The sequence below is a fragment of the Carettochelys insculpta genome, chromosome 1 (assembly GCF_033958435.1).
Source record: "Carettochelys insculpta isolate YL-2023 chromosome 1, ASM3395843v1, whole genome shotgun sequence".
In the NCBI taxonomy this organism is placed as follows: domain Eukaryota; kingdom Metazoa; phylum Chordata; order Testudines; family Carettochelyidae; genus Carettochelys; species Carettochelys insculpta.
The window spans coordinates 176,232,507-176,257,618 of record NC_134137.1 but is presented as its reverse complement, the minus strand read 5'-3'; the positions used below and the strand labels follow the sequence as shown (position 1 = coordinate 176,257,618).

The 25,112-nt window shown below is 41.0% G+C and overlaps 1 protein-coding gene across 6 annotated transcripts in view; it reads right to left on the bottom strand.

Moving 5' to 3' along the window:
- ERG (ETS transcription factor ERG) overlaps positions 1-25,112 on the bottom strand; it is a 234,874-nt gene that overhangs the window by 32,582 nt on the left and 177,180 nt on the right. For all 6 annotated transcript variants that reach the window (XM_074996040.1, XM_074996033.1, XM_074996064.1 and 3 more), the window contains one exon: positions 13,311-13,528. In XM_074996040.1, the coding sequence (XP_074852141.1) occupies positions 13,311-13,528 (218 nt within the window). The remainder of the gene's footprint in view (positions 1-13,310; positions 13,529-25,112) is intronic.

Sequence of the window (25,112 nt, the reverse complement as noted above, 5' to 3'; positions counted from 1 at the left end):
GCATCACAATTTTCTTCCTGCCAGACACAGGCACATCTGACCCTTAATTTAATGTCTTCAATGTGTTTCATCATATAGACAAATATTGCTTCAAAAATCAAAAGAAAGAACGAAACCACAGGGGAATGGCTTTAAATGTGCGTGTGGTGTGTGGGGCGGGGGGTTAAGTTATACGGTACTAGTATCTTAGGCATTCACTGAATTCTGCTACTGTAATGATGCATCTGTACTGTGGATGTGTATAATAAGCAGTAGGTCATGTTGATTAGAGAGACATTCTGTCACTAAGAAAATTACACTCTTAGAAGATTTTCTTTTTCTGGACATTTTAACCCAATAAATATAGCTGCATCTCAGCCCCGGCTCCTCTCAAAACCATTCAGTTTACACTCCACAGAATCTGCAGTGTCCTCCATGTATTAAATCATGGAGGTCTATTTCAGGGCAGGGCAAAGTGGCCCTGTGATATGGTCCATGTGTTTTAGCAGGATCCCCTCAATCTGCCCCTGTATATTGTGTACTTTCCCCAGTTCAGGGTATTTATGCTCCTGTTACAAGCAACGTATGTGGGTGTAATGCTATGTCTACACTAGACATAGAAGTCAACTGCAGATACTCGATTTTAGCTACACCAATTGCATAGCTAAAGCGGACGCATCTATGCTTGACTAACTTGTCTGTCTTAACAGGGGAAAGTTGATGTGAGAGTTTCTTCCTTTGACCTTGCTTACCTCATGTCTCACGAGGAGTATAGGGGTCAAAAGTGACCCGAGAGCTCGATTTTGCACGTGTGCAAAATCAAACCCCAGAAGATCAACCCTGAATGGGGATCTTCCATATAAGTGCAGATAAGCCCTCAATGCAGAAGACTGCACATGACCAGATTGTGCACGCTTTCACACTTATGCTTCCCACTTGTTCAGAGACAAAAGTGGAAAAGGGACTCAAAATTTGGCTCAGACTCCATACAGCACATGTAGAAGGATGAGGAAAAAATGCTCATATTTTTGCTGTTCAAATATAAATTAATATCTAACAAAAGTGCAACTATGAGGTCCCAATTCAGCAGGTTACTTAAACTCATGCCTAACTTTTAGCTCATGGGTTCTCAAAATGCTGCTCAGAGCTTCCATTAAATTAAATTACTCCCCTCTCATTTTTAATTTAAAAGTGGGGTCACACTCAGAGGCTCGCTATGTGAAAACAGTCACTAGTACAAAAAGTGTGAAAATGACTGAGCTCAGGAGTACCACTGAAGGCAATGTTGTGCTTTTTTCTTGCCAAAATGGGTGCAATACCACCAAGTTGTTTTAGTGGGTTTGAAAAAAAGTTTCATGATGAACTAATTTAATGTATATGGACCTATAGTTTTGCCATGACTATGGTGTGATTATGGCACTGCAATCTACAGTCTACAGCATACAGTTCTTCAAGAGAGAAACTTCTTAAGATAAGACTTGTTGCTTTTGCCATTTTTGCTCCATCCAGTTTGTAGCTCTAAGGATATGAAATTAGGACACAAAAACACAGATTAAGCATTCAGCACACTTCTTCAAGGGAGTTTTGTGACAACTACTTTATTGTATGTCTTCTTTTCACATAAATCTATAAGTCCTTTATAATAATACATGTGCATTTCAATAACACCCAGCAATTATATGGCAATTTCTCCATCAATTTGACAGCATTTAACAAAGAATGATTTACACATGGGAGGAGGAGGTGGAAAGAAGTTAATGGCCAAATTTTCAAAGTATCTAGAAGTACTGGTGTCTCCATTTTTACCTGACATTATATTTGTGTTGTACTTAAATATGGAACTTGATTTTCCAATGTGCTGAGCAGCCACATACTTCTAGTTGAGGTAATTGCGCGTAAGTGTGGGTTCTTACACCTCTGACAATCAGGACCTCAATCTCAGATTCAGGCTTCCCATAATGAGTTACAATTCTGAAAATTTTGGATAAAGTAGCTTGCTCAAGTCCACATACAGTCAGGAAACCCTCCAAAGAAGATGGTTTAGAAAGCAAGAGGGTTATCTGCATACCGTAATAAGAGAATCAAGGGGGAAATATAAACTTCACATAATACTCTGTGTGAAATGTGCCAGGAGTGAGGCTGCTGAAATTGCTATGCTAGGCCACAGGGCTTATAAAAGCCATGTGGGTGAATATAGGATTTGCACAGGAACACCTCATCCAGTGATGGTGGATCTGACCTCCATCCACACAGCATCAGACAACTTGGACTTTTTTTTTAGAGTAAATTTCTCCGACGTGAATACCTCTAAATATAAACTGTATTATCTATAGGTTGAACCTCTCTTGTCTGGCAACCTCAGGTCCTGATTAGTTCTGAATGAGATAATTTACCAGACCTCAGGAGGTCAATATTATCTAGCACATTACTAACACTTCCACTGCTTACTGGGCTCTTTAGGGGTAAATTACAGCTAAATAACAGTGCAGGACATAGAGAGCCAAGATCGGCGGCTATAAACAAACTTTATGGGGCCACGGGAAATGTAGCCACACCCATGATAAATGGTCATCTGACTAACTAAAATCGTGGAGGATTATGGGTGTTTCCAGATGAGAAATTCTGGATTAGAGAGGTTCAACCTACAGTAAACTCTTTCATATCTGGCATTCGATCATCCATATACTTTCAGATAACCAGCATTTTAACCCTAAGTAAATTTTAGTTACGTTTTCCATAAGTACAGTACAGGGAAAGTAGATACAAATAAACATAAGTTTACAGTGTACAATACTATTACTGTTGGTAAATAAAGTACTCTGCATACATTTTTGTTTGTTTTTAAACATCTAATCTTGTTTTTCTTTAGTGTTACATATTGCAAGGTATACCGCTCTATCATACAGACTACTTGAATATCCGGTAACCTCCTGGTTCCAAGGCTGCCTGATATGAAAGAGTTTACTGTATATTGCATTGTTCAACCTTATTTCTACTGCACAGAAGCAAATAGATAAAAATATTACATGCTGTAAATTTCTGAAAAAAATTTTTAGTGGCTTTGTTTTCTGTTTACCTTTCACAAATGGAGATGGCTCCTGTGTATAAATGAGATTGCACACTTAAGTCCATTTATAGTTAGACAGGCCAAATTCTGTTCTCTGACATATTGGCGCAACGCTATTGAAGTCAATGGCATTACATGGATGTCAATGAGGGCAGTTTGGCCCATTCATTGATTATTTTTGTATGTGAGATTATTTTGAATGGTTTTGTGAAACAGACTACTAGCCACATCATCTGGTCTAATTTGCAAAGTTACTTAATTTTCTTTTTCTATAAAAAAGCACTTGGAACGCACAGGATTTAAATGGAGTGTTGTACCTACAAAATACATAATGTCCACAGGCAATCATGCATTAAAAACTATTGTAAACACTAAACAATTAATTATGTGAAAGATCCAGTCGTAGCAAAAAGTTTTTGGCAGACTTCTAGGGTGGTTCTCTGATCTGACTGTAAACAGAGCAGAGGGAGGAAAAAATCACAACTGAAGTTAGCATTTCATTAAAATCCAGATGTTCAAGAGTTTTGTGCCTTACTCTCTAGGATAAATGATGAAGCTCCCCATTCACAAAAGCATTTAAGCGCATGCTTAATTTCCAGCATAACATACTTAAAGGGACTACCCAAATCCTTAAAGTTAAGCATATGCATAATTGCTTTATTGAACTTGGCGTCATTCAGCAAGTGGCTTTCATAATTTGAAGAGTAAAACTGAACACATAAGCAGCCACCAAAAAAGATATTTTCAGTACAGACAATACAGACAACAAGAGAGGGATTGTCTTTAAAGGGTTATTTTAGGACATTTTGTGAGTCTGCTTTATTTCTGAATCATCTGGGGACTGAGGGCAGTGGAAGAGTTGCCTTCAGAAAGTGTGCCCAAGTACAAAGGGTACAGCTTTGCAGTGATTCATTCTGAACTGCAGGCTTGACCTGAAACTTGAGATGTTTTTCTTCACAGCTGCATGTTATTTTTACCATTTGTAAATATACTTTGTTACACCTGGAATTTAGAAAAGCCTCAAAAAGGCGACAATACTTATTAACCAAGACCAATTTAGCAGGGATCTTGGTGTTTTGCCAGATGAGCTAATTCAATTCTCAGTGCTGCTAAAAATGATTGAGCAAAATATTTCTTTTCCCTTTATTGGGGTACAATTTAAAATCAAAATAATTTGATAGAAGAGATTTAGAGCACTTTCCTACTCTCCCTGAAGCCAGTTTTGCCATTCACAGATTCTGATGGAAGCAGAACTGAGTTAATAAATATATGAAATATAATTTTATTTTTCAGTACTGAGGGAAATATTTATTTGTGACATAAAATACCTATATTGTGTGTAAATGCAAGAGATGACAAATGAAAGATAATGTATGCAATTTTTATTATAAAGCTCTCTCTTTGTAGCACTCTTATGATCTGGAAAATAAGCCTTTCATTTACCAAAGGTAAACAATAAATTATGGAAATATCTGTACAGTGCTTGGTTTAGTTAATCTAATAACAGCCTCGTTATTCTTTCCTATGGCTATTTGCCTTCAAGGTGGTCTCATGAAAGTAGAATTCTGAGAGTCTTCTTGCCGAGCTTCCGCTCAAAACATTCCATGGTGGTGGGAAGCAGGATGGATCTCTCTCCTCTGCACTCTATGGCATGAGCCATAGTTCCATCCCAATGTTTCCAGGATGCATTATACGGTTTCCTCCCATGTCACCCTTCTCCCTCCAAAATCAGCCCACCTAATTCCTGCAGCAGACTCACACACTACGTGCTCCCCCCTTATGCTGTCCCAACACCTTAGAGTCTTCCACATAAGGTAGAGTCCAGCCATGCAAAGAAGTGTCTCTCAGAAAGGCAGGGCCAGTAAATGTCAATTACAATTGACTAATATTATAACATTTGAAGATCAAACTATACTTACTTTGATCCAAGCTATACTCAGTTTATTCTCCTCTCTCTCTGCCCAAACTCAAATTCTACGGAACAGAGGTGCTCAACATTTTTTCAGACCAAAGCATTTTCTTTAAAAAATGGACTTTTTACAAAACAATTTTTCCCTACCAGAGTTGACTTTTTTGACACTTTCTAACGTTTTTCATGACATTTTTAATCATTGCTTTTCATTGCAACAGTTAAATAAAGTACATGGCCAGTTATGTGACTTAAACACAAACACATACATGTACGGTGGAAATGTCCACATCAGCTCCCAATTGCTTAGCAGATAAATATGAAAAAGATTTTTGGGCACCAACACTGCTTGGGACACCAGGTGCAATGCAGAAACCAAAGCCAGCCCCAAACTGTCAAAATCTCATGAAAACGGTGGAGAAACAGCTAGAAACTTTGCTGACTCTACAGGCGGGCTCCATTGGCATGAACTGCTAGCCCTTTTTGTGTGAACTGAGACTTTAGTCATGATTCCAAGAAGATCAAAGTAGCTGACCAAATTCAATTAAAGAGACCTAAATTTTTCCCCATGTCAAGCTTAACTTAGCAAGTTATAGCTAAGTGTTTATGTGCACAGATAAGCAAATAATGTGGTTCTCATTCAACTCTTAGTTGAGCAAATTCCCACTGAAGTTTTCTGCGTATGTAGCTGTATTTGGCCCATTCAGAAAGCACTCTTCTATTTTTGCATAGCCTCCTGCTTACGCAAGCATCACAACATTCTTTACACATGATTACAATAATACACAACCATGAAAATAACAAAAACCTGCACGCAGGTTATAATGCTTCCTACCAAACACATTCTGGTCCAACTGAAGTTGATGGCTTTAACAGTGACTTTAGCAAGAACAGGTTTGGACCTCGTATCAAAATGCCGTAAAATATTTTCCCTCCTCCATACCTTGCTACATTATTTCTCGTGACACATCTTTCATGGTAGTCCCACTGCTGGCACTTTTCAGTGCCCATGGAAAATAATACCATTGGAGGACTTTACCCTTAGCTTAAAGACTGGCTCTGCACATTCTATGATGAATTCCCTTTCCAGAAAAGCATTTCATACAATTGTGTTTGTATACTTCGACACATAGTGTATTTGTTCATTTGTTTTGTTTTGTTTTGTTTTTTGTTTTGCTAACCAGGATAAGTCTACAGTTTTTGGAGGGTATCCAAAACAAGAACATGGAACCTAGGGCCATGTTATAACTGGGGTCTTGAATCAAAACCTTCTGTTATTTCACATAGCAAAAGGATAAAGCAAACACCATACACCAACACAGACAACCTCATTGATATTCTTCAGACAAAACAAAAGAGGCTAGTTTACCAAGACATCTGTGCAGCAGGCATACATTTTCAATCAAACAATAACTTTCTACTAATTGAAACAATCTCCCCTCCCCTGCTTTTTCTCCCCACTATCTCAAAATCCACAGCTGCTTTGAGCCTTAAGGCCATCACAGCAAATTAAGGCAGCCAGCATCTAGCTCAGGAAAGGCCAGGCAAGCTATAAATATTACCAGCCCTGCTCTTTGTGTTCACAGTGCAGGGAAACAGCTGGTTTAAGTTTGACTGCACATTGTCATTTCTCCATTAGTGCAAACACTTCAATATTTCTTATGTGTGAGGTTGGAGTGAAGAAAGGGAAAGGAGAAGGGGGCAATAACAGCCAAAGCTAAGAAATGATGTTCTGTATACACATAATTTACAATTAGATTACTGCCAGGGAGAATTTTGATACAGCGGTAGTCAAGCCAAAGCCACAAATAACTTCCCAGTTGGCCTATACCTTTCAGGACCCATTTTCACTTGTTTTTCTTTGATTATTTTTATAGAAAGTCTATTATAATGGTAATGGATTACATTTTTCAAATTGTATTTCATTTCAAGAGCTTATAAGCCTGCTTTGCTTGTGGTTTCATAAAGTACTAGTGTGTTGGAAGTAGGGGCCCTTCCGAAACCACATACACCTTCTTTTGTGGGCAGGGATCATATAGAAAGTCAGCCAAGTATGGAATGCCATGCATATGTAGAAATGACATTTGGTATGGAAAACAGAATTCACAGCGTCTGTGGAATGTCTGATGATTTTAGAGATTAGCATCTTTGTGCTGTGAAAATTGATGTGTGCAAACATGTTAAGTTAAAGGTTAACCCATTTTCTTTATTTTAGTAAACTTAAATGGGTAACTTTGAAGTTAGACTTCAAAGCCATGGACTTAACACAGAAAGTGCTTTTATGGTTCATTACAACAACCTGTAACTCCACACTGACTGCTACCCTTAACTGACCATTCAAAATTTGCTATGCCAAACATTCTAACCCCCAGCCTCCCCCACTTCATTTCAAGGGATTGCCTCCAGGCACAGAGCGTTGCATGTCTGCTTAACAATGTCCCTCAAGGTGTGTTTAGCTCAGTCACTCTGCTTCCTTCCCCTCACCTGCAGAAGGGGAAAGCTTGAAAGCTTGTAGCTTCGTGTAGCTTGAAAGCTTGTACAGCTAGAGAAACTGGTCTAATACAAGTTATTACCTCAATCGCCCTGTCTGTCCCCTACCATGGGACTAACAGGGCTACAACAACATTGCAAACAGAAAACTCTTCCTTTTATCTTTATAATACTATTACCTAGTTCTTATTAATAACAACTTATACTACTTATATATTATGCACTAAACTGTAAGTGACCAAGAATGCACTGTAATGGTATGAGCCAGTGGAGCTTTACAAATTGTAACATCCTACAGTTCTCTACTGGAAAAACTGAGCCCCAGGCTGAAAGTTACCACAAGACCTACACATTACTTCAGATTTCAAAATAGGGTGTAAGTGAGATTTAAATGCTGCATAAGCCTTGTGCTGCCCTGCTATCCAAAGCTGCATACAATCTTATAAAAATGATCAAGAAGGATTTTGCCGAATCTTAGTTCAAAATTTTCACGAGACTCAGATTAAGGTTGTACATCTAAAGTGCAGGACCCTATTTTTGAAAATGTCTGTCTAAATTTTCAACAGTGAAAACTCTGGTCATATTTAGCTACTCTTCTACATTTTTTAAGATTTCAGTAACATTTTTCAATATGAGATGCATCTGTTTTGGTTTAAAGTAAACCAACTTATTGGATTGGAGAGTCAAGTGATTTCTTCACAGTTAACACCTGCCAGACCAGAACCACATCAACCCTGCTAGGAAGACAGTGTGGTGATATAATTAACTTCTCAGTTGCATCAACCAGCCAAAACCACACCAAAAACCCTCCTCTGAAGATGAGCTGGATAGACCATTTTCCCCCTCCATGGCAGTATGTTTGTGCTAAAATCATAGCCAAAGCAGAAACAACCAGTCAAACTGGTGCTTTTCAGAGCAATGAACTGCTCTAAAGGAAGCAAACACAAAGTTCTGTGAGAAGAAGAGACTGAAGTTTAAGTTTTGTCTGTCCTGGCCCACAGCCACCAACACCAACTAGCCAGTATCTGTCTGAGTAGGGATATCCAAAACCAAACCTCTTTCCCAGGACTACAGCTCCCTTATGGAGCCTGCTCAAATAAATATTATTAGATAAGTCATCCCATTCGATAGTTCTCAGTTTTGTTGTGAAGTGAAATAGGAGCTGATCAGCCTGTTGAAGTCAGCGGAAAGACTGCCATTGATTTCAGAGGGCTTTGGATCAGGTTCATAGTTTAGCAAGGGCCAAGATTTTAACCAGAATACTAGTGTTGAGTGACGGTGATAAACTACCAAATGATGGAAAGGCGTCAAACACCAGCAGAGTGGCTGTACTTCAGTTCTGGAAGAAACATGCCACTGAAAAATAAATGGAATTAAAATTTCTTGCAGGTAGACTTTTTGCTGTTAATATTTCAGATGGATCAAAAGTATCTGCATAATAATATTGTATCTACCTCTCCGTCAATTTAAGCCCAGTTACTCTCTTTCTATCCTTTTTGTATGAAAAGTGTCAAACAGCTATTATTCAGAAGATCTTAAAATGAGGTTGTAAGGTTAAGAAGAATGTGAGACAACATACTGTGGACTGCAGAGTCAGAGAAGTCTTCCATTATACACTATGCATTCAGACTTGCTAGGATCTTTGAGGTATGTATATATAGGCAAGAAATCTAAAAAGAGCTATCCGAAAAGATTCAAATGACATTTTCAGTTTTAAGTTTTTCCCGAGCAATTCCAGAGACATCTGAAAGGTAGCAGCTTACAAATGATGCCGAGCTTGATGCGAAATAATTATTTCTGGCATTTATTTAAAGCAGGGGTCAGCAACCACAGACATGGGTGCCAAGAGTCACATGCCAGCCAATTTTCATCAGCACACGAGACAGGAGCTCAGTCCCACCCCTTCTTCCCCTTGCACCCGGGAGCTTGCTCAAAGCCATGCTTCCTGTGGATTAACAAAAGACCAGCTAATACTACCGGCCACCCCCTAAACAGTAAAGCTCTGCATCTTAATTTATTCATTAATGAAGCTGTTGTAAGTAGGACTGTTAGTGACTTTAAAAAGTATCACCAGCACTGGAACCATACACAGAGGTCAAAAGGTCACAATTTGGCACTCAGCCTTAGGAAGTTCACTGAACCCTGATTTAAAGCAACTAAGGCTATGTCTACACTAGAGCAATTTGTCGACAGAAGTTTTTGTCGGTAGAATCTCCCATTGATATAGCTACCCCTTCTCAGGGATGTAATGTCTTTCCTAGGCACAGCTGCTCTGCTGCAGCACTCTAAGTGTAGACAAGCCCTAAGGAATGAAGAACAGATGTCCAGTCAATGTTGTGCAGCTCAGTTTCAGATAGCACAGATGTTGTGGTCAACTCTTCCTGTTAACTAAATGTGGGGCAAACTACAGGCTGTCAGGAAAGCTGTGGAACACCGGGCAAAAACATATGGATCAGCAGCAACTGCCATGAGCTGAGGTAAATATAAGCACATAGCATCTCATTGCCAGATTTGCCAGAGACCACAAACATATACTCACTGCACATGGTCACTGTATTCCTTTCAAGCTGCTGTAACCTGCTTGTCTTCCTAGGGACATATTGTGCATTCATGACTGTGATATCTGAGCACCTTGCTAGTCTGCCCAGGAGAGGTCGAGATTTTCCTGCAAGGTAGTGCTTGTTGGCCGTTATAGTGCTTTGCCAGGTTGGCCACATGTCACTGTTAATCACTATAATGCAAAAGGGCCCCGTCAGGGATCAGAGCCCCATCATGTGAGTTGCTGTACAAATGCATAACACAAACATGCAAACAGTTCTTACAATCTAACAGGATCTGTTTTTCAGAGATGCTGTTTTCTACCTTATCTTTTAAAGAATACCTTTTGCAGTCGTGCAATGCTGTGACAAAACAGTGTTGCTAAGGCTACACTAGCAAGTTCTTTTGCAAGAGATTTTGAAAGAAGGGGACTCTTTCGAAAGATCTTGTGGAGCGTTTACACACAAAAAGTGTTCTTTCAAAAGTAAATTGGAAGAACGCAGCACTCGTTTTGAAATCACTCTTCTTTTCTGGTTTCAGGAAAAGTGACCCCTTCCGAAAGCTTCTTTCAAAAGAAAATGTGTGCAGACGGTTCACGGGCTCTTATTTTCAAAAGAGCAGTCCTCCTGGGGTCTGATTTTTCGATCCTTGGCCTGTTCTTTCGAAAGAGTGGGGGCTGTGTGGTTGCTCTATTTCGAAAGAGCAGCTCACTCTTTTGATCTGCTTTTTTCGTGTGTGGACTCACGCTTTCGAAAGCAGTTCTTTCAGAAGAGATCTTCTGGAATGGCTTCTTTCAAAAGATCACTGTAGTGTAGACTTATGCTGTATAGCTGGTTTTCTCTTCCATGTGGCCTTGTTGGTTTCTAATTGTAGGAACTTTTGGGGCCATTAACATTAGCACGTGTCCCTTTATCCTTTGGAAAACTCTGACCAGTATTATAATATGAATTTCAAGTACAGTTGTGACCTTTTCAGTCATTTTAAAAAACTGCTTCTAATTCAAGTTTTTTGTAAACTTCTACAGAACAGTAAAAGTCAGGTTATTCTGAATTGAGATAACTGGCATGCTCAATTAACAACCATCTGCTCCACCAGTGGCCTCCTGGACAGGGCCGGTAGAGTAGGACTGGTGGCCAGAGGGCCATGGCGGTTGGCTACCTGGTTGTGGCCAGCGGCCACAGGGTTGACTGTCTGGCTGGTGCCAGTGGCAGTGGGCCTGAGGTCCAGCTGTGTGACCACGGGCCAAAGCAGGATCTGTGGAGCAGGACATTTGACAACCTGACACCCCCAGTTCCTCAGAGGTGCCAGATAACAGAGCTTCTTCTGTATACTAAAGCGTAAAAAACCCTATAGCATATTCTTTGCTGAAGAAAAGTTAATTACAGATCTGGTTTTGCATGTATGTGTTAGACCCAATAAAATAATAGCTTTCCCTAGAAAAGGCTTATATTATTTTAATTAAAATTTAATTACAATTTTTATAAAAGTTTGTATAAAATATGTTATGCTCGTCTTAACCTATTTTAATAGATCCTCTTCTCTCAGAAATTGTGGAGCACAAGTAGTTAAAAGGTCAAAGCTGAATGGCCTGATGCTTTTGAACAGATCCTGAAATCTTATTTACTTAATATTATTTTTGTTGGTTTTTTTATTGTTATTTTCTCTGGAGTCCGGACCGTGAATGCACCCTGACCAAGAAATTTGGACTTTGACAAAAAATAATTGACAACCCCTGATGTGGAGATTTATAAATTCTCCTGGCTGTCTGTAGTAAGCGCAGTATCGTTGATGAGTTCTGTTTTGCTCTGTCAGTGTGTGAGTGTTTGAAGCTAAGATTTTGCTTCCCTAGTTACTAATAATACCACAGATAATTATAACAAATGTAAAAAATCAATAATGATATTTGTTTAATCTTGAACATTTCCCTGAGCGTGGCCAGAGAAGCTGTAACCACCAATACTTAAACAGAATCTCCTAAAACTGATGGATGGGGAATATTTAAATGTAAATTCAGGAGGAGGAAAAAATCCTTTTTGCACTGATAAAAACATTTGCATGCTTATCTATGAATAAACATTTTAATAAATAAAACTAGCAATTTATATTCAAGGCTGCTGGATTGCTTTATCACACTTATCGAACTGATATTTGGCAGTGCTGCAAATACGAACGGAACAATAGCACAGGCGGCCTTTTTTGTGGAGCTGGAGGTGGAGATTTTGTGCTTTTGTGTTAGTTTTTTTTAATTTGTTTTGTTTTGAATGATTTGAGTCTAAGAGATCAGATCAATATGTCAGTAAATACTGGTGCTTTTTTACCAGGTAATGGGAATTTGTATCTTCTATTTATACATAGCTAATAATTTTGAATAAGAATGCTAACTGCTTCCAGAGTGAAGAAAGTGAAGTGAGGCCTCAGGTCACCCCTGTGAAGTCTCATGGGAACTGGAATAAAGATCAATAGTTCATTCTGCTTGTCATTATAATGGCTTGTATTGTCCTATTATGTTACATTTTTGGCAGAGGCAGCCGCTCAAACACCTCACTATGTGTTTTTACCATGCTTTTATAACTAGATCAGGTCACGATCAGAAGAAGAAAAATCATTCTGGGTCCTTTTTGCCCAATGTAATCTTTCAAAAATAACACAAAAGCATCTTTAGCTAACCTGACTAAAATAAAACACTCCCCGTAATAATTTAAGCTGAAAAATAAAAAAAGTACTGGTCAAAACTGTTCACTGGAAATCATTAACCTGTTTTTAAATGTGTCTGGCAAAATAGTGTTTCAAAGTTGAATCAGGCATAATTAATGTAATTTAAGTTAATTTAATTGGATGGGGATAACAACAGGTGGCATTTGGGTGGGACACCTACTCCTTTTGTTAAGTTAACAAAATATTTGCATACAAGTGATTTTGCAAATAAAATTTTCCACAAATCTTAGGATGAAAAATTAGGTTAAACACTTGGGGCAAAACACTCTCAAATTTAGTTAAGCTCTGTTTATCCTACAAAAGTTCTTCAAAGTGTTTTCTCCCACCAAATCCCCTTTAGAGTCTGACAAAAAACACTTCCTAAATATATCGTATCAGACAGGTTTGCTAGACCGGCCACGTCAAAACTCGAGTCAGAGGAAAACAGCAGAAAATACATAAGTCTCAAACTGTTGTGCTGTCTTTCCCCCAAACGCTATTTTGACATGAACTGATAATCCCTCAGTATATTAGTAAGCAGAGGAACTCCGATATTACAGTGGTAAGTATAAGGTAAGGTACAGATAACAGGAAAGTATCAATGCAAGTAATTTTGAGCTCTGGCCTCATTACCTTGAGCCATTAATCTGATTTGGGTTACATTCCATCTTGATTGTGACTCTGGCTGGTGGTTGTGATAACCAGTCTTGCGGGGGGACACGTGGACTCATCTTTGATGTCTGCCCATATTCGCTGGAAGAGGAGGCAGTCATCTCTGTTTTAGCAAGGTGGGAAGTTCCGTAGGCACACTCAAACAAGGACTGGTCTTCGCTCACTACTGATAATGCTTCCTGAAAATCACAGAGGAGAAATCAACATAACACTGTGTCAGAGAAGTCACACTGATATTATAAAATCCCTTACAACAGTGAGATCAGTCTCAAAATACATGAATTATCTGCCCAGAAAACTTAACTGTTGGATGGTTCCAATCAGGAACTAAAATGCACCATGTCCCAGTTTTATTAAGAGTTCAGAAAAAATGACCAAAAGCTAATGACTACAACAATTCAGGAGCATTAGTGAACCTAAATTTTCCCATCCAAAGCTTGAATGTAGAGGCCAGATGCTCAGCTGCTGTGAACTGACATACACTGTATTGACTTCAGCAACTTTACGCCCAGTTATGACCTAGTCCTTGCACCTTCTACTCTGGAATCCTAGTGTCTTCATAGCCTGCAACTATCCGATACCATGAATGAACTAGATGGCTTAGATCGGGGTGAGAAAAGGTTTTACATCAGGCCCCACTTTTCATCCCTGCAATTAGCCTCCCACACTCCCACCCCATTAGCTGTCTAATGCAAACCGATGGAATCTAATGGTAATTTGCATCATGCTCATATGAAAACAAAAACAAAAAAAATTTTGGCACATGTAAGAAAATAAGACTGTAGAGTACAGAAACTTTGTTAATCAGTATATAAATGTGAATACACAGACATAAAAACAGTAACATACTTCAACATTTTTAATGAGATGGATGAGCCTGAGACCCAGCAACTGATCATGTTGTGCCCCGTCGAGGTTAAATTTCATTCCCCTGGAGGGGGCCCCCCCGACACTTTGTGCACTTTGTGCAGTGGTGTGTAGTAGACCAACCGGTCATTAGACTACCTCTGCACCGTCCTGGATTAAGTAATTGAAAGTCATTACTGTCCTCTCTGTTTGGAGGTCTTTCTGAAATGAGTGAACAGTCTCTGTCCAGTTGCTACAGTGGATTTGTGAAATCAGAAAAGCTTTTACCTCACTTGGCAAGTATTTTGTAGAATAGAGTGGCCAAGGGTTGGACATGCTAAGAGAACATAATACATTCTTGACCTCAGGGTGCTTGCTCGGTCATGATTCAGGCACTGTCATGCGATGAAAGCGATGAAGACACATGCTTTGTTGCTCTGTGTGCTTTTCAGTACAGAAACAGGGAAGTTCAGCTTCCTGGGTTGTTTAACTAGCATCTTTAACCAACACTGAGTTAATTGCACCTTTAAGTAATTTAATCTCTTTAAAATAAAGAAGCAGCCATCTTTGGTGAAAGGAACAATGAGTACCAGGCATAAACTCTCCCTGCAAAATAAATAAGATTTGATGCTAACTCCCTGGGAGTTTCTCTTACTTCCTGCCTATAGAACTAGGAGCAATATCTTTCCTAGACAGTACAGTGATGGGGAGAAGAGCTATAGCTGACTCCAACCACTCTTTGAGCGACCCTGTGTTTCCTATGATGAGAAACAGAAGGCAAGCCAGTCTAGCACTAGTAGCTTTTGCAGAATAGGTGTTAACCAGTGGGTGGGCTTGACACCACCCTTAAAGCACAAGCTGTACCATATGAGGCATGTTGGCCAGCTTGGAACCCTTCCTCGAGCATTGTGTACAGATCGTACTCTGCTGCATGTGTGGGAAGAAGTTCTCTGCTGTCTCTTCCCCCTCTGTGGTGACAGCGGGCTTACTTCCTCTTTATGGCCTGCTACATTGTGGGTGGCAGAGTTCAAATGATTGGCCATTTTGAAGAAGGCTGCAGCTCTCATTAGCTGGAAACTGAACCCAAGAATGAAGCAGCGCTGAACGTAGCTTAGAAGCAAAGACTGCCTCACTGCACCATTACAGCTAGTGGTTACTTCATTTCTTCTTGCGGGTCTTATGAGCTAATTCAAGTCACTGGAGCTCAGAAAGTATAATTTGCGAACAAGCTTTAGGGGGATATAACAGCAATGCTGTGCATCAGGGCAGCCCAGTGCAGGTTTGAACCTTTAGTATCAAATTCTATTCTGGGTGACCCAGAACTCAAGAGCAGAGATGCTGCCAAGAAGGTTCTTTTCCACGGGCACCAGTGGTAGGCTAGGCCAGTGTAACTGCTGACAATGGATTCATATGTGGGACCTTTGGAGCTTTGTGCATGAGCCTCTACTGGTTGAGCTAAATGCCAGCTGGCTCTCAGTTAAGACTGCAGAGAAGACTCATTCATTCTCTGCAGTCAAGTGGTCTAGGTGCCACTTACATGGGACAATGAACTGCACCCATGTGTGTGGGTTACATACTGCCCCTAGCTAAGGAAGCGTGCCCCAAGCTTCAGAGACCCATTGAAATCCTGCACAAGCCCCCACTCACGGGGCTGATGGATGTGGGTTGTCAGCAGGAGGGAGCTAACCTGCAACCTTAGGCGCGAACACCATGTGTTCTACCACATGAGCTAAAAGCCAACTGGCTCTCAGCCAAGGCTGTAGAGCAGAGACTTCACTCTCCCTGGAGAGTGGGCTCAATGCCTCTGGGGTTACAACAGGATTCCAGGGAGAGATCAAAGGTACCTTATGAAGGAGATGGCTTGGTTGATCCTTTGGACATTGTGCAACACACAACCTCAACGGACAGCAAAATATGAGTTACCCATTTGGCATGAGCTAGACATACTGACCAGATGGGTGAGCTAGATGTAACAGCCCTGTTTTGGAGGAGGCACTAAACCACGGACCAATCCTCCTTGAGGACACAGCCTGTGGTTGGTGCATTAGCCCATTCTCTCTTAACAGCTAACATGATACCACAAAGAAGACAATGGGGCCATTCAGACAAGGAGAATGGAAATGGGAGAGAGAACAGAGCTAGAGCTATGGCAGGGGAAAGAACAAACGCAATATTAGCAACCTCAGTCATTCAAAAATGACTAGTCAGTCCTAAAAATATGTACACATGATTGGCTCAAAACCCATGAGATTGTAAAATGATTTAGTCTGTTTTGGGTTCTTTTAATTTTTTTCTATCTCTAAGCCTTTCAGTCTCACTTTGTTAATATCTCTGCTACGCTCTGCAACCATTAGGACTGGCATGGTTAAATGAAAGCTGATGTGATCACTTAACCTCTTGTTGCCAGGATCAGGGTTTTTAATTAAAAAAGTCCAATTATCATTAAAGTCATAAACTAATCACAAGAATTGGCAACACTGTATATAAGGGCTCAGCAACCCGGGCATGGGTGCCAAGAGTGGCATGCAAGCCAATTTTCATCAGCATGTGAGGAGGGAGCTCAGACCAGTCCCTCCACCCCCATGCAGGTGGGAGCTTGCTCAAAGCCATCCTGCCTGTGGATTAACAAAGAACAGGTAATGTTGCCGACCACCACCTAAACAGCAAAGCTCTGTGTCTTTATTTATTTATTAATGAAGCTGCTGTAAGTAGGACTGTTAGTGGCTTTAAAAAATATCGCTGGCACTTGTACCATATGTGGAGATCAAAAGGTCAAATTTTGGCACTCTGCCATGGAAATGTTGCTGACCCCTGCTGTGAACCATCTCCCTCTTCATATCAAGGAGTTGTGTCAGAATATTGGATACTTTGTAGAGTGTCATTGCTGTTAATTTTATGGCAATAGCCCACAGAGATTGCTGCTTGGACCTGATTGTGACCGGCCCGATTCTCCATTGTTCCCCCAACCATTAGCCAATTTCTCCCCACCATTACCACCAAACTGCTCAGAGTTCAGAACCTCTGACTTCATCAGGGCCCTGGTGGGGTGTGAAGATGCCTCATTGCACGCTAATGGGAGGGGAGGAAGTCTTCTGGGGTAATTTGTCCTTTATACCCCAGCTCCCCACACAGCATGTCCCCCTGCTGCTAAGAACTGCTGACCTTACTTTTCTGGAACGCTTCTTAAATTGCCACTTCTGCCAGGAAAATCTGTGGAGGGATGTATCCTACATACTACTTCTGTGGATTCCCATCTGAAACCTCCTTCCCTCAAAGACTGGATCCACAGTGGTTAAGCCTGAAGAAGGGCTGGAAGGAAACGATCACAGTGTGCCTTGAGGCTACTGTTGAATCATTTACCAAATTAGCTAGGAATCCTTATGTAGCCCCGTTTCTCTCCTGAGTTACCCAAGGAGGAGAGAAAAGAGGTTACACTTACATCCAAGTTTTTAATTTTCATATAATAAGCTTTCAAGTAATAGTTACTTGTGTGTGGGGGGGAGTATATTTTGTCTTACAAAGTTCTGAGTAATATTCCATGAAAATATACACCCCCGCCCGCTGCATCAGGTACCCACGGCACGGAACGGACTGACATCCAGTGTTTGAGACTGTTTTCTACCCACTTCTTTCTCTTTTTCTTCACTGAGGAGTCAGGGACTAAATCAGAATAACACATTATGTAATGTTAACTTTGGCCATCCTGATTGCCATAAATATGTGTAAGACAGCGTGAATTATACAAGAGAAAGCAGAAGCAAGATTGCAACTATGGCAAGCCAGGATGTTGTGATATATTGGTTACAGATTAAGCTGTACTCAGAAGTGGCATCAAAATACCACTCATGGACTTTATTCACTTAATCTCCCACCCACAATTGAATCAGAAACATGATTTATTCAGCCTTGAAACAAAACCTGGCTCTCACATAAACAAAGAACATTCTGAACTGAGAACAGAAAACAAATTGAGATTTTAAAAGATGAGATTCACTAAATTGGTGTATATTGAGATAAATCAGTTCAATGTGGTGTCATCTCCTGAGACTGGCTGCTGGGATAAGTGATGTGGGCTTAGTGGCAGAGTGAACCCTTCATTACAAGTATTCCATTTATTAGTTCTCTTGCTATTTTCCTACTGAGCTCTGGGTGACATGAGATGTCTCCTCTCTCTGCTGGGAAGACTGTTGGGACATAGGGTCTATGAAGTGAACATTTGTAAAACATCAAGTATTGGAGGGGTAGCCGTGTTAGTCTGGATCTGTAACAGCAACAAAGGGTCCTATGGCATCTTACAGACTAACAGAAAAGTTTTGAGCATGAGCACAGACTCACTCCATCAGATGCTGGTCTTGGAAATCTGCAGGGCCAGGTATAAATAAGCCAGAGCAAGGGTGGGGATAACAAGGTTAGCTCAGTCAGCAATGGTGAAGCTTACTACCAGCAGTTGATCTGGAGGTGTGAGCACCAAGGGAGGGGAAGCTGCTTCTGTATTTAGCCAGCCATTTGCAGTCGTTGTTTAAGCCTGAGCTGAGGGCATCGAATTTGCAGATGAATTGTAGCTCAGAAATTTCTCTTTGGAGTCTGGTCCTGAAATTTCTTTGCTGTAGGATAGCTACTTTTAAGTCTGCTACTGTGTAGCCTGGGAGATTGAAGTGCTCTCCCATGGGTTTTTGTATATTGCCATTTCTGATATCTGATTTGTGTGTGTTCATTCTTTTACGTAGAGACTGTCCAGTTTGTCCGATGTATATAGCAGAGGGGCATTGCTGGCACATGATGGCATAAATTATATTGGTAGATGTGCAGCTGAATGAACCCACTGTGGTGTGGCTGATCTGGTTAGGTCCTGTAATGGTGTTGCTGGTGTAGATATGTGGGCAGAGCTGGCGGCATGAAGGTAGGTGTAGCGATCAGTGGGTTTATGGTACAGGGTGGTATTGATGTGGCCATCGTGTATTAGCACCGTGGTGTCCAGGAAGTGGATCTCCTGTGTGGACTGTTCCAGGCTGAGGTTGAACACAATGCCATCCACAGCCTCAGAAACAACCCTGACATTATTATCAAAGAGGCAGATAAAGGAGGAGCTACTGTCATCATGAACAGGTCTGACTACCAGAAGGAGTCTTCCAGACAACTCTCCAATACCAAATTTTACAGGCTACTTTCCTCAGATCCCACCGAAGAATATACTAAGAAACTACACCATCTGCTCAGGACACTCCCTACAGTCCACACAGGAGATCCACTTCCTGGACACCACGGTGCTAATACACGATGGCCACATCAATACCACACTGTACCATAAACCCACTGACCGCTACGCCTACCTTCATGCCTCCAGCTTCCATCCCAGACACACCACACGATCCATTGTCTACAGCCTAGCACTAAGATATAACCACATTTGCTCCAACCCCTCCGACAGAGACAAACACCTACAGGATCTCTACCAAGCATTCTTGAAACGGCAATACCCACCTGAGGAAGTGAAAAAACAGATCAACAGAGCCAGACGGGTGCCACGAAGCCTCTTACTACAGGACAAGCCCAAGAGAGAAACCAACAGAACACCACTAGCCATCACCTACAGTCCTCAGCTAAAACCTCTACAGTGCATCATCAGGGATTTACAACCCATCCTGGACAATGATCCCCCACTTTCACAGACCTTGGGAGGCAGACCAGTCCTTGCCCACAGAGAACCTGCCAACCTGAAGCAAATCCTAACCAGCAACTATACACCGCACCACAGTCACTCTAACTCAGGGACCCATCCATGCAACAAACCTCATTGCCAGCTCTGCCCACATACCTACACCAGCAACACCATTACAGGATCTAACCAGATCAGCCACACCACAGTGGGTTCATTCAGCTGCACATCTACCAATATAATTTATGCCATCATGTGCCAGCAATGCCCCTCTGCAATATACATCGGACAAACTGGACAGTCTCTACGTAAAAGAATAAACGCACAGAAATCAGATATCAGAAATGGCAATATACAAAAACCCGTAGGAGAGCACTTCAATCTCCCAGGACACACAGTAGCAGACTTAAAAGTAGCTATCCTACAGCAAAGAAATTTCGGGACCAGACTCCAAAGAGAAATTTCTGAGCTACAATTCATCAGCAAATTTGACTCCCTCAGCTCAGGCTTAAACAAAGACTGCGAATGGCTGGCTAAATACAGAAGCAGCTTCCCCTCCCTTGATGTTCACACCTCCAGATCAACTGCTGGTAGTAAGCCTCACCCTTGCTGACTGAGCTAACCTTGTTATCCCCACCCTTGCTCTGGCTTATTTATACCTGGCCCTGCAGATTTCCAAGACCAGCATCTGATGAAGTTAGTCTGTGCTCACGAAAGCTCATGTTCAAAACTTTTCTGATAGTCTATAAGGTGCCACAGGACCCTTCATTGCTGTATTTGTAAAAGAATGACCTAAAACAGTCTATCCTTACTTCCTCTGTGACTAATCATCCTTCTCCAGCACATCAGTGAGGCCAGTATTTCACCCCAGAGGTTGGTGGGGGTTTTGCCATTGACTTCAGAGGGGCCTGGATTTCACCTCTGGAAACATGTAATATGGTTAACTCCCATTCCACAGCTCCTTCTGATTGTCAGGATTCATAGAATCATACTTTCTGCCATCTGCTTCTTTTCAAACTACAGTGACTGCAACTGAAATTTCATGATGTGTCATCCGCTACCACACAATTATACCTGAGATGACCACAGCTTGTCCTTGTACTTTAAGTAGAAGACACCTGTGGCACATGTGTGGGCACTGTGTGGTGAGAATTGGCAAATACTAACTTTTTAATGGCTTTTGTTGTAAGCTTAAACCCTATGGTGCTTTGAGCAATTAATGGTCAAATGCACTTCAGCATTTAAGCCAATCCTCAGACATTGCAAAGACAGAGTAATATTTAGCACTATAAGTATGGCTCACAATAATGAGAGAGATGGGCTACGTCTACACGTGCACGCTACATCGAAATAGCTTTGAAATAGTCTATTTCGATGAATAACATCTACATGTCCTCCAGGGCTGGCAACGTCGACGTTCAACTTCGACGTTGGGCAGCACCACATCGAAATAGGTGCTGCGAGGGAACGTCTACACGCCAAAGTAGTACACATCGAAATAAGGGTGCCAGGAACAGCTGCAGACAGGGTCACAGGGCGGACTCAACAGCAAGACTCTCCCTTAAAGGGCCCCTCCCAGACACAGTTGCACTAAACAACACAAGATCCACAGAGCCGACAACTGGTTGCAGACCCTGCGCATGCAACATGGATCCCCAGCTGCAGCAGCAGCAGCCAGAAGCCCTGGGCTAAGGGCTGCTGCACACGGTGACTATAGAGCCCCGCAGGGGCTGGAAAGAGAGTGTCTCTCAACCCTCCAGCTGATGGTCGCCATGGCGGACCCCACTATTTCGATGTTCCGGGATGCGGATCGTCTACACGTGCCCTACTTCGACGTTCAACTTCGAAGTAGGGTGCTATTCCCATCCCTTCATGGGGTTAGCGACTTCGATGTCTCGCCGCCTAACGTCGATTTCAACTTCGAAATAGTGCCCAGCACGTGTAGCCGTGACGGGCGCTATTTCAAAGTTGGCGCCGCTACTTCGAAGTAGCGTGCACGTGTAGACGCGGCCATGGTGTCATATTAAAATCCATTATTTGTCCTGTAGGAAAATACAAAAAATTATATTAAGAAATATGGAAATTCTCTCTTGATTTCATAGTATCATAGAATCCCAGGACTGGAAGGGACCCTGAGAGGTTACTGAGTCCAGCCCCCTGCCCTCATGGCAGAAACAGCTACTGTCTAGACCACCCCGATAGACATTTATCAAACTTGTTCTTAAATATCTCCAGTGATGGAGATTCCGCAACCTCCCTTGGCAATTTATTCCACTGTTTGACCACCCGGACAGTTAGGAACTTTTTCCTAATGTCTAACCTAAACCTCCCTTGCTGCAGTTTAAGCCCATTGCTTTTTCTTCTATCCTCAGTGGCCAAGAAGAACAAGTTTTCTCCCTCCTCTTTATGACACCCTTTTAGATACCTGAAAACCACTAACATGTTCTCCCTCAATCTTCTTTTTTCCAAACTAAACAAGCCCAATTCTTTCAGCCTTCCTTCAAAGGTCATGTTCTCTAGATTTTTGATCATTCTTGCTGCTCTTTTCTGGACCCTTTCCAATTTCTCCACATCTTTCTTGAAATGTGGTGCCCAGAAATGGACACAATACTCCAACTGAAGCCTAACGAGTGCAGAGCAGAGTGGAAGAATGACTTCTTGTGTCTTGCTCACAACACACCTGTTAATGCATCCCAGAATCATGTTTGCTTTTTTTGCAACAGCATCACACTGTTGACTCATATTTAGCTTGTGATCCACTATAACCCCTAGATCCCTTTCTATCATACTCCTTCCTAGACAGTTGCTTCCCATTCTGTATATGTGAAACTGTTCCTTCCTAATTGGAGCACTTTGCATTTGTCTTTATTAAACTTCATCCTGTTTACCTCAAACCATTTCTCCAATTTGTTCAGATCATTTTGAATTTTGACCCTATCCTCCAAAGCAGTTGCAATCCCTCCTAGCTTGGTAGCATCTGCAAACTTAATAAGCGTACTTTCTATGCCAATATCTAAATCGTTGATGAAGATATTGAACAGAACTGGTCCCAAAACAGACCCCTGAGGAACCCTACTTGTTATACCTGTGCAGCAGGATTGAGAACAATTAATAACTACTCTCTGAGTACAGCTATCCAAACAGTTTTGCACCCACCTTATAGTAGCCCCATCTAAGTTGTATTTGCCTAGTTTATGTATAAGAATATCATGTGTACATACATATACATACAATCTTCTGATTCACTTAGCAACATGGTATATAAAAACAGACAGTAAATGGCTTTCAACTCCTTCTCCTTCTCTGCTTTTGCCCATACCAGCTATCCTTGATTTCTCTGTATTGACTAAGTCTCTATGATCCAGAATTTTCGCGTTTTTCCCTTTTTAATAAGCTCCATAAATAGACAAATAATAGTCATTGAAACATTACTGACTAATTCTTTCATCAATCGTCAGAGAAACAGAGAGCAGACTTTTAATTATTTGATCAGCTCTAAATTGTAATGAGTAAAATGACTTTCATATGCCGTGTTTGGCTGATTGCACTCACCTCAATCATGAAGGTTACTAAAGCATACTCTAACTGTGATTTCTCAAATTTAACATAACTCATGTAACATACTATCTCACTATTTTCTAAATACAAATGCAAAGTAAAAAAATAGAAGTATAAGTTTAAAAATTATTAAAAAGCAATGTAAATAATTCAGTGCATTTATTGTGCATGCGAATGTCAGACGTATTTCTATTAAATGTTTTTCATTGCTGATTTTCATGATATTTTTTCACATGCATTAACAGTCATCCAAACAGTTTAGCAGCTTCAAGTAGGTCAATGGGTAAAGGAAAGTAAGTATTAATATTTTATTAAACAGATCTATTAATAGACTTCCTTTAAATTTGTCAAAGTTTACACTTTTATGGGAACAGCTACAGTCACAGATGGATCATCTTCCTGGATTTCATGATACCTCAGAAGTTAAAGTTTTCATTTCCAGTAACTAGCAGTTACATGACATAGCGTGAAGAGACACATGCTACCATGGCAGACAGGAAAGATTATTCACGTATGTGAATTGAATATAACGCTTTGATAAATTACAAAATATGAAATTCATATTAGCCAAATATTTTCAATTTTTGGCATAAATTCCCTGGAGAGTATCACCAGCACAAAAGAACAGATTTTTTTTTCTCCTGCTACTCCACAATACTTGGCTTCTTGCTTCTCCCTGGGACTTTTTGTTCTAGTGGTAAAGCACTCACTATCTTTTTGTATTTGTGTGGGGGTTTGGTTTATACTTTGCTGGTAAGTGAAAAAGACAGAATAATAGACTGACAAATAACTAGAAAAATAGATCAAGTAATGCTTTAAAATAGGCATAAAATAAGGAGGACAAAGATGTTTATTTAATCAAATGCATGATTGTTTGGCCTGGAATGTAGAGGATACAGGAAACATGATGGAGGTACTCTTCATTCTGAGGGTTATATAGAAACTGATCAATTCCTCTTTCTATTCCAATCTCATAAACTGGGGACACAGGGGAAGATTTTTTTTAAACCCAGAAAAATTTAAAATCAACAGAATAATATACTTCTTAATATAGCATACCATTAACCAGTTTAATTTACTAATGCAGGAGATTACTGAAATATATCGTGTACCAGGATGTTAAACAAGTTTGAATAAAGGCTTGTGCCTTTCTGCAGGTGCCCAACATAACCGACAATGTGGAACAACTACTCATCAGGCCTACACCCAAAGAAGGAAGCAGTGGGGGACTTCATTTCTCGCCCTCCTTCCTTGCTCTGCTTTCCCCCACAGGTGCTGCAAAGGGCCACAATGACAAGATGAGGACAAATGACCAGGCATGCCACTGCCAGATGAGTCCTGAGATAATACCAACTGACCATCCCGACTAAACATAGCCCCAGTCTCTGAGTAGATTCTTGTGGTCTCCCACCTGGGAAGGAGGCAGCCGGGGGCCTCACCCACTTTCCCTCCTGAGAGGCTTCTTTTCTCCTGAGGTGATGGGAGAGGCCACATATGAGAGCATAAATGTCTGGAGAGGTACGGAGCAGAGGACAGTGAGTGGTGAATTCCCTGCTGAACTATATCCCTAAATTTCTGGGCAGCACTGCAGACGACCCTAGGAGAAAATGATGGACTGGATGACCGATGAGACAGGGACTCAAAGAATCGTGCCCAAGGCTTTTTCGTGCCAGACTTTGCTCTGGGGCATCGCCACCCCCAAT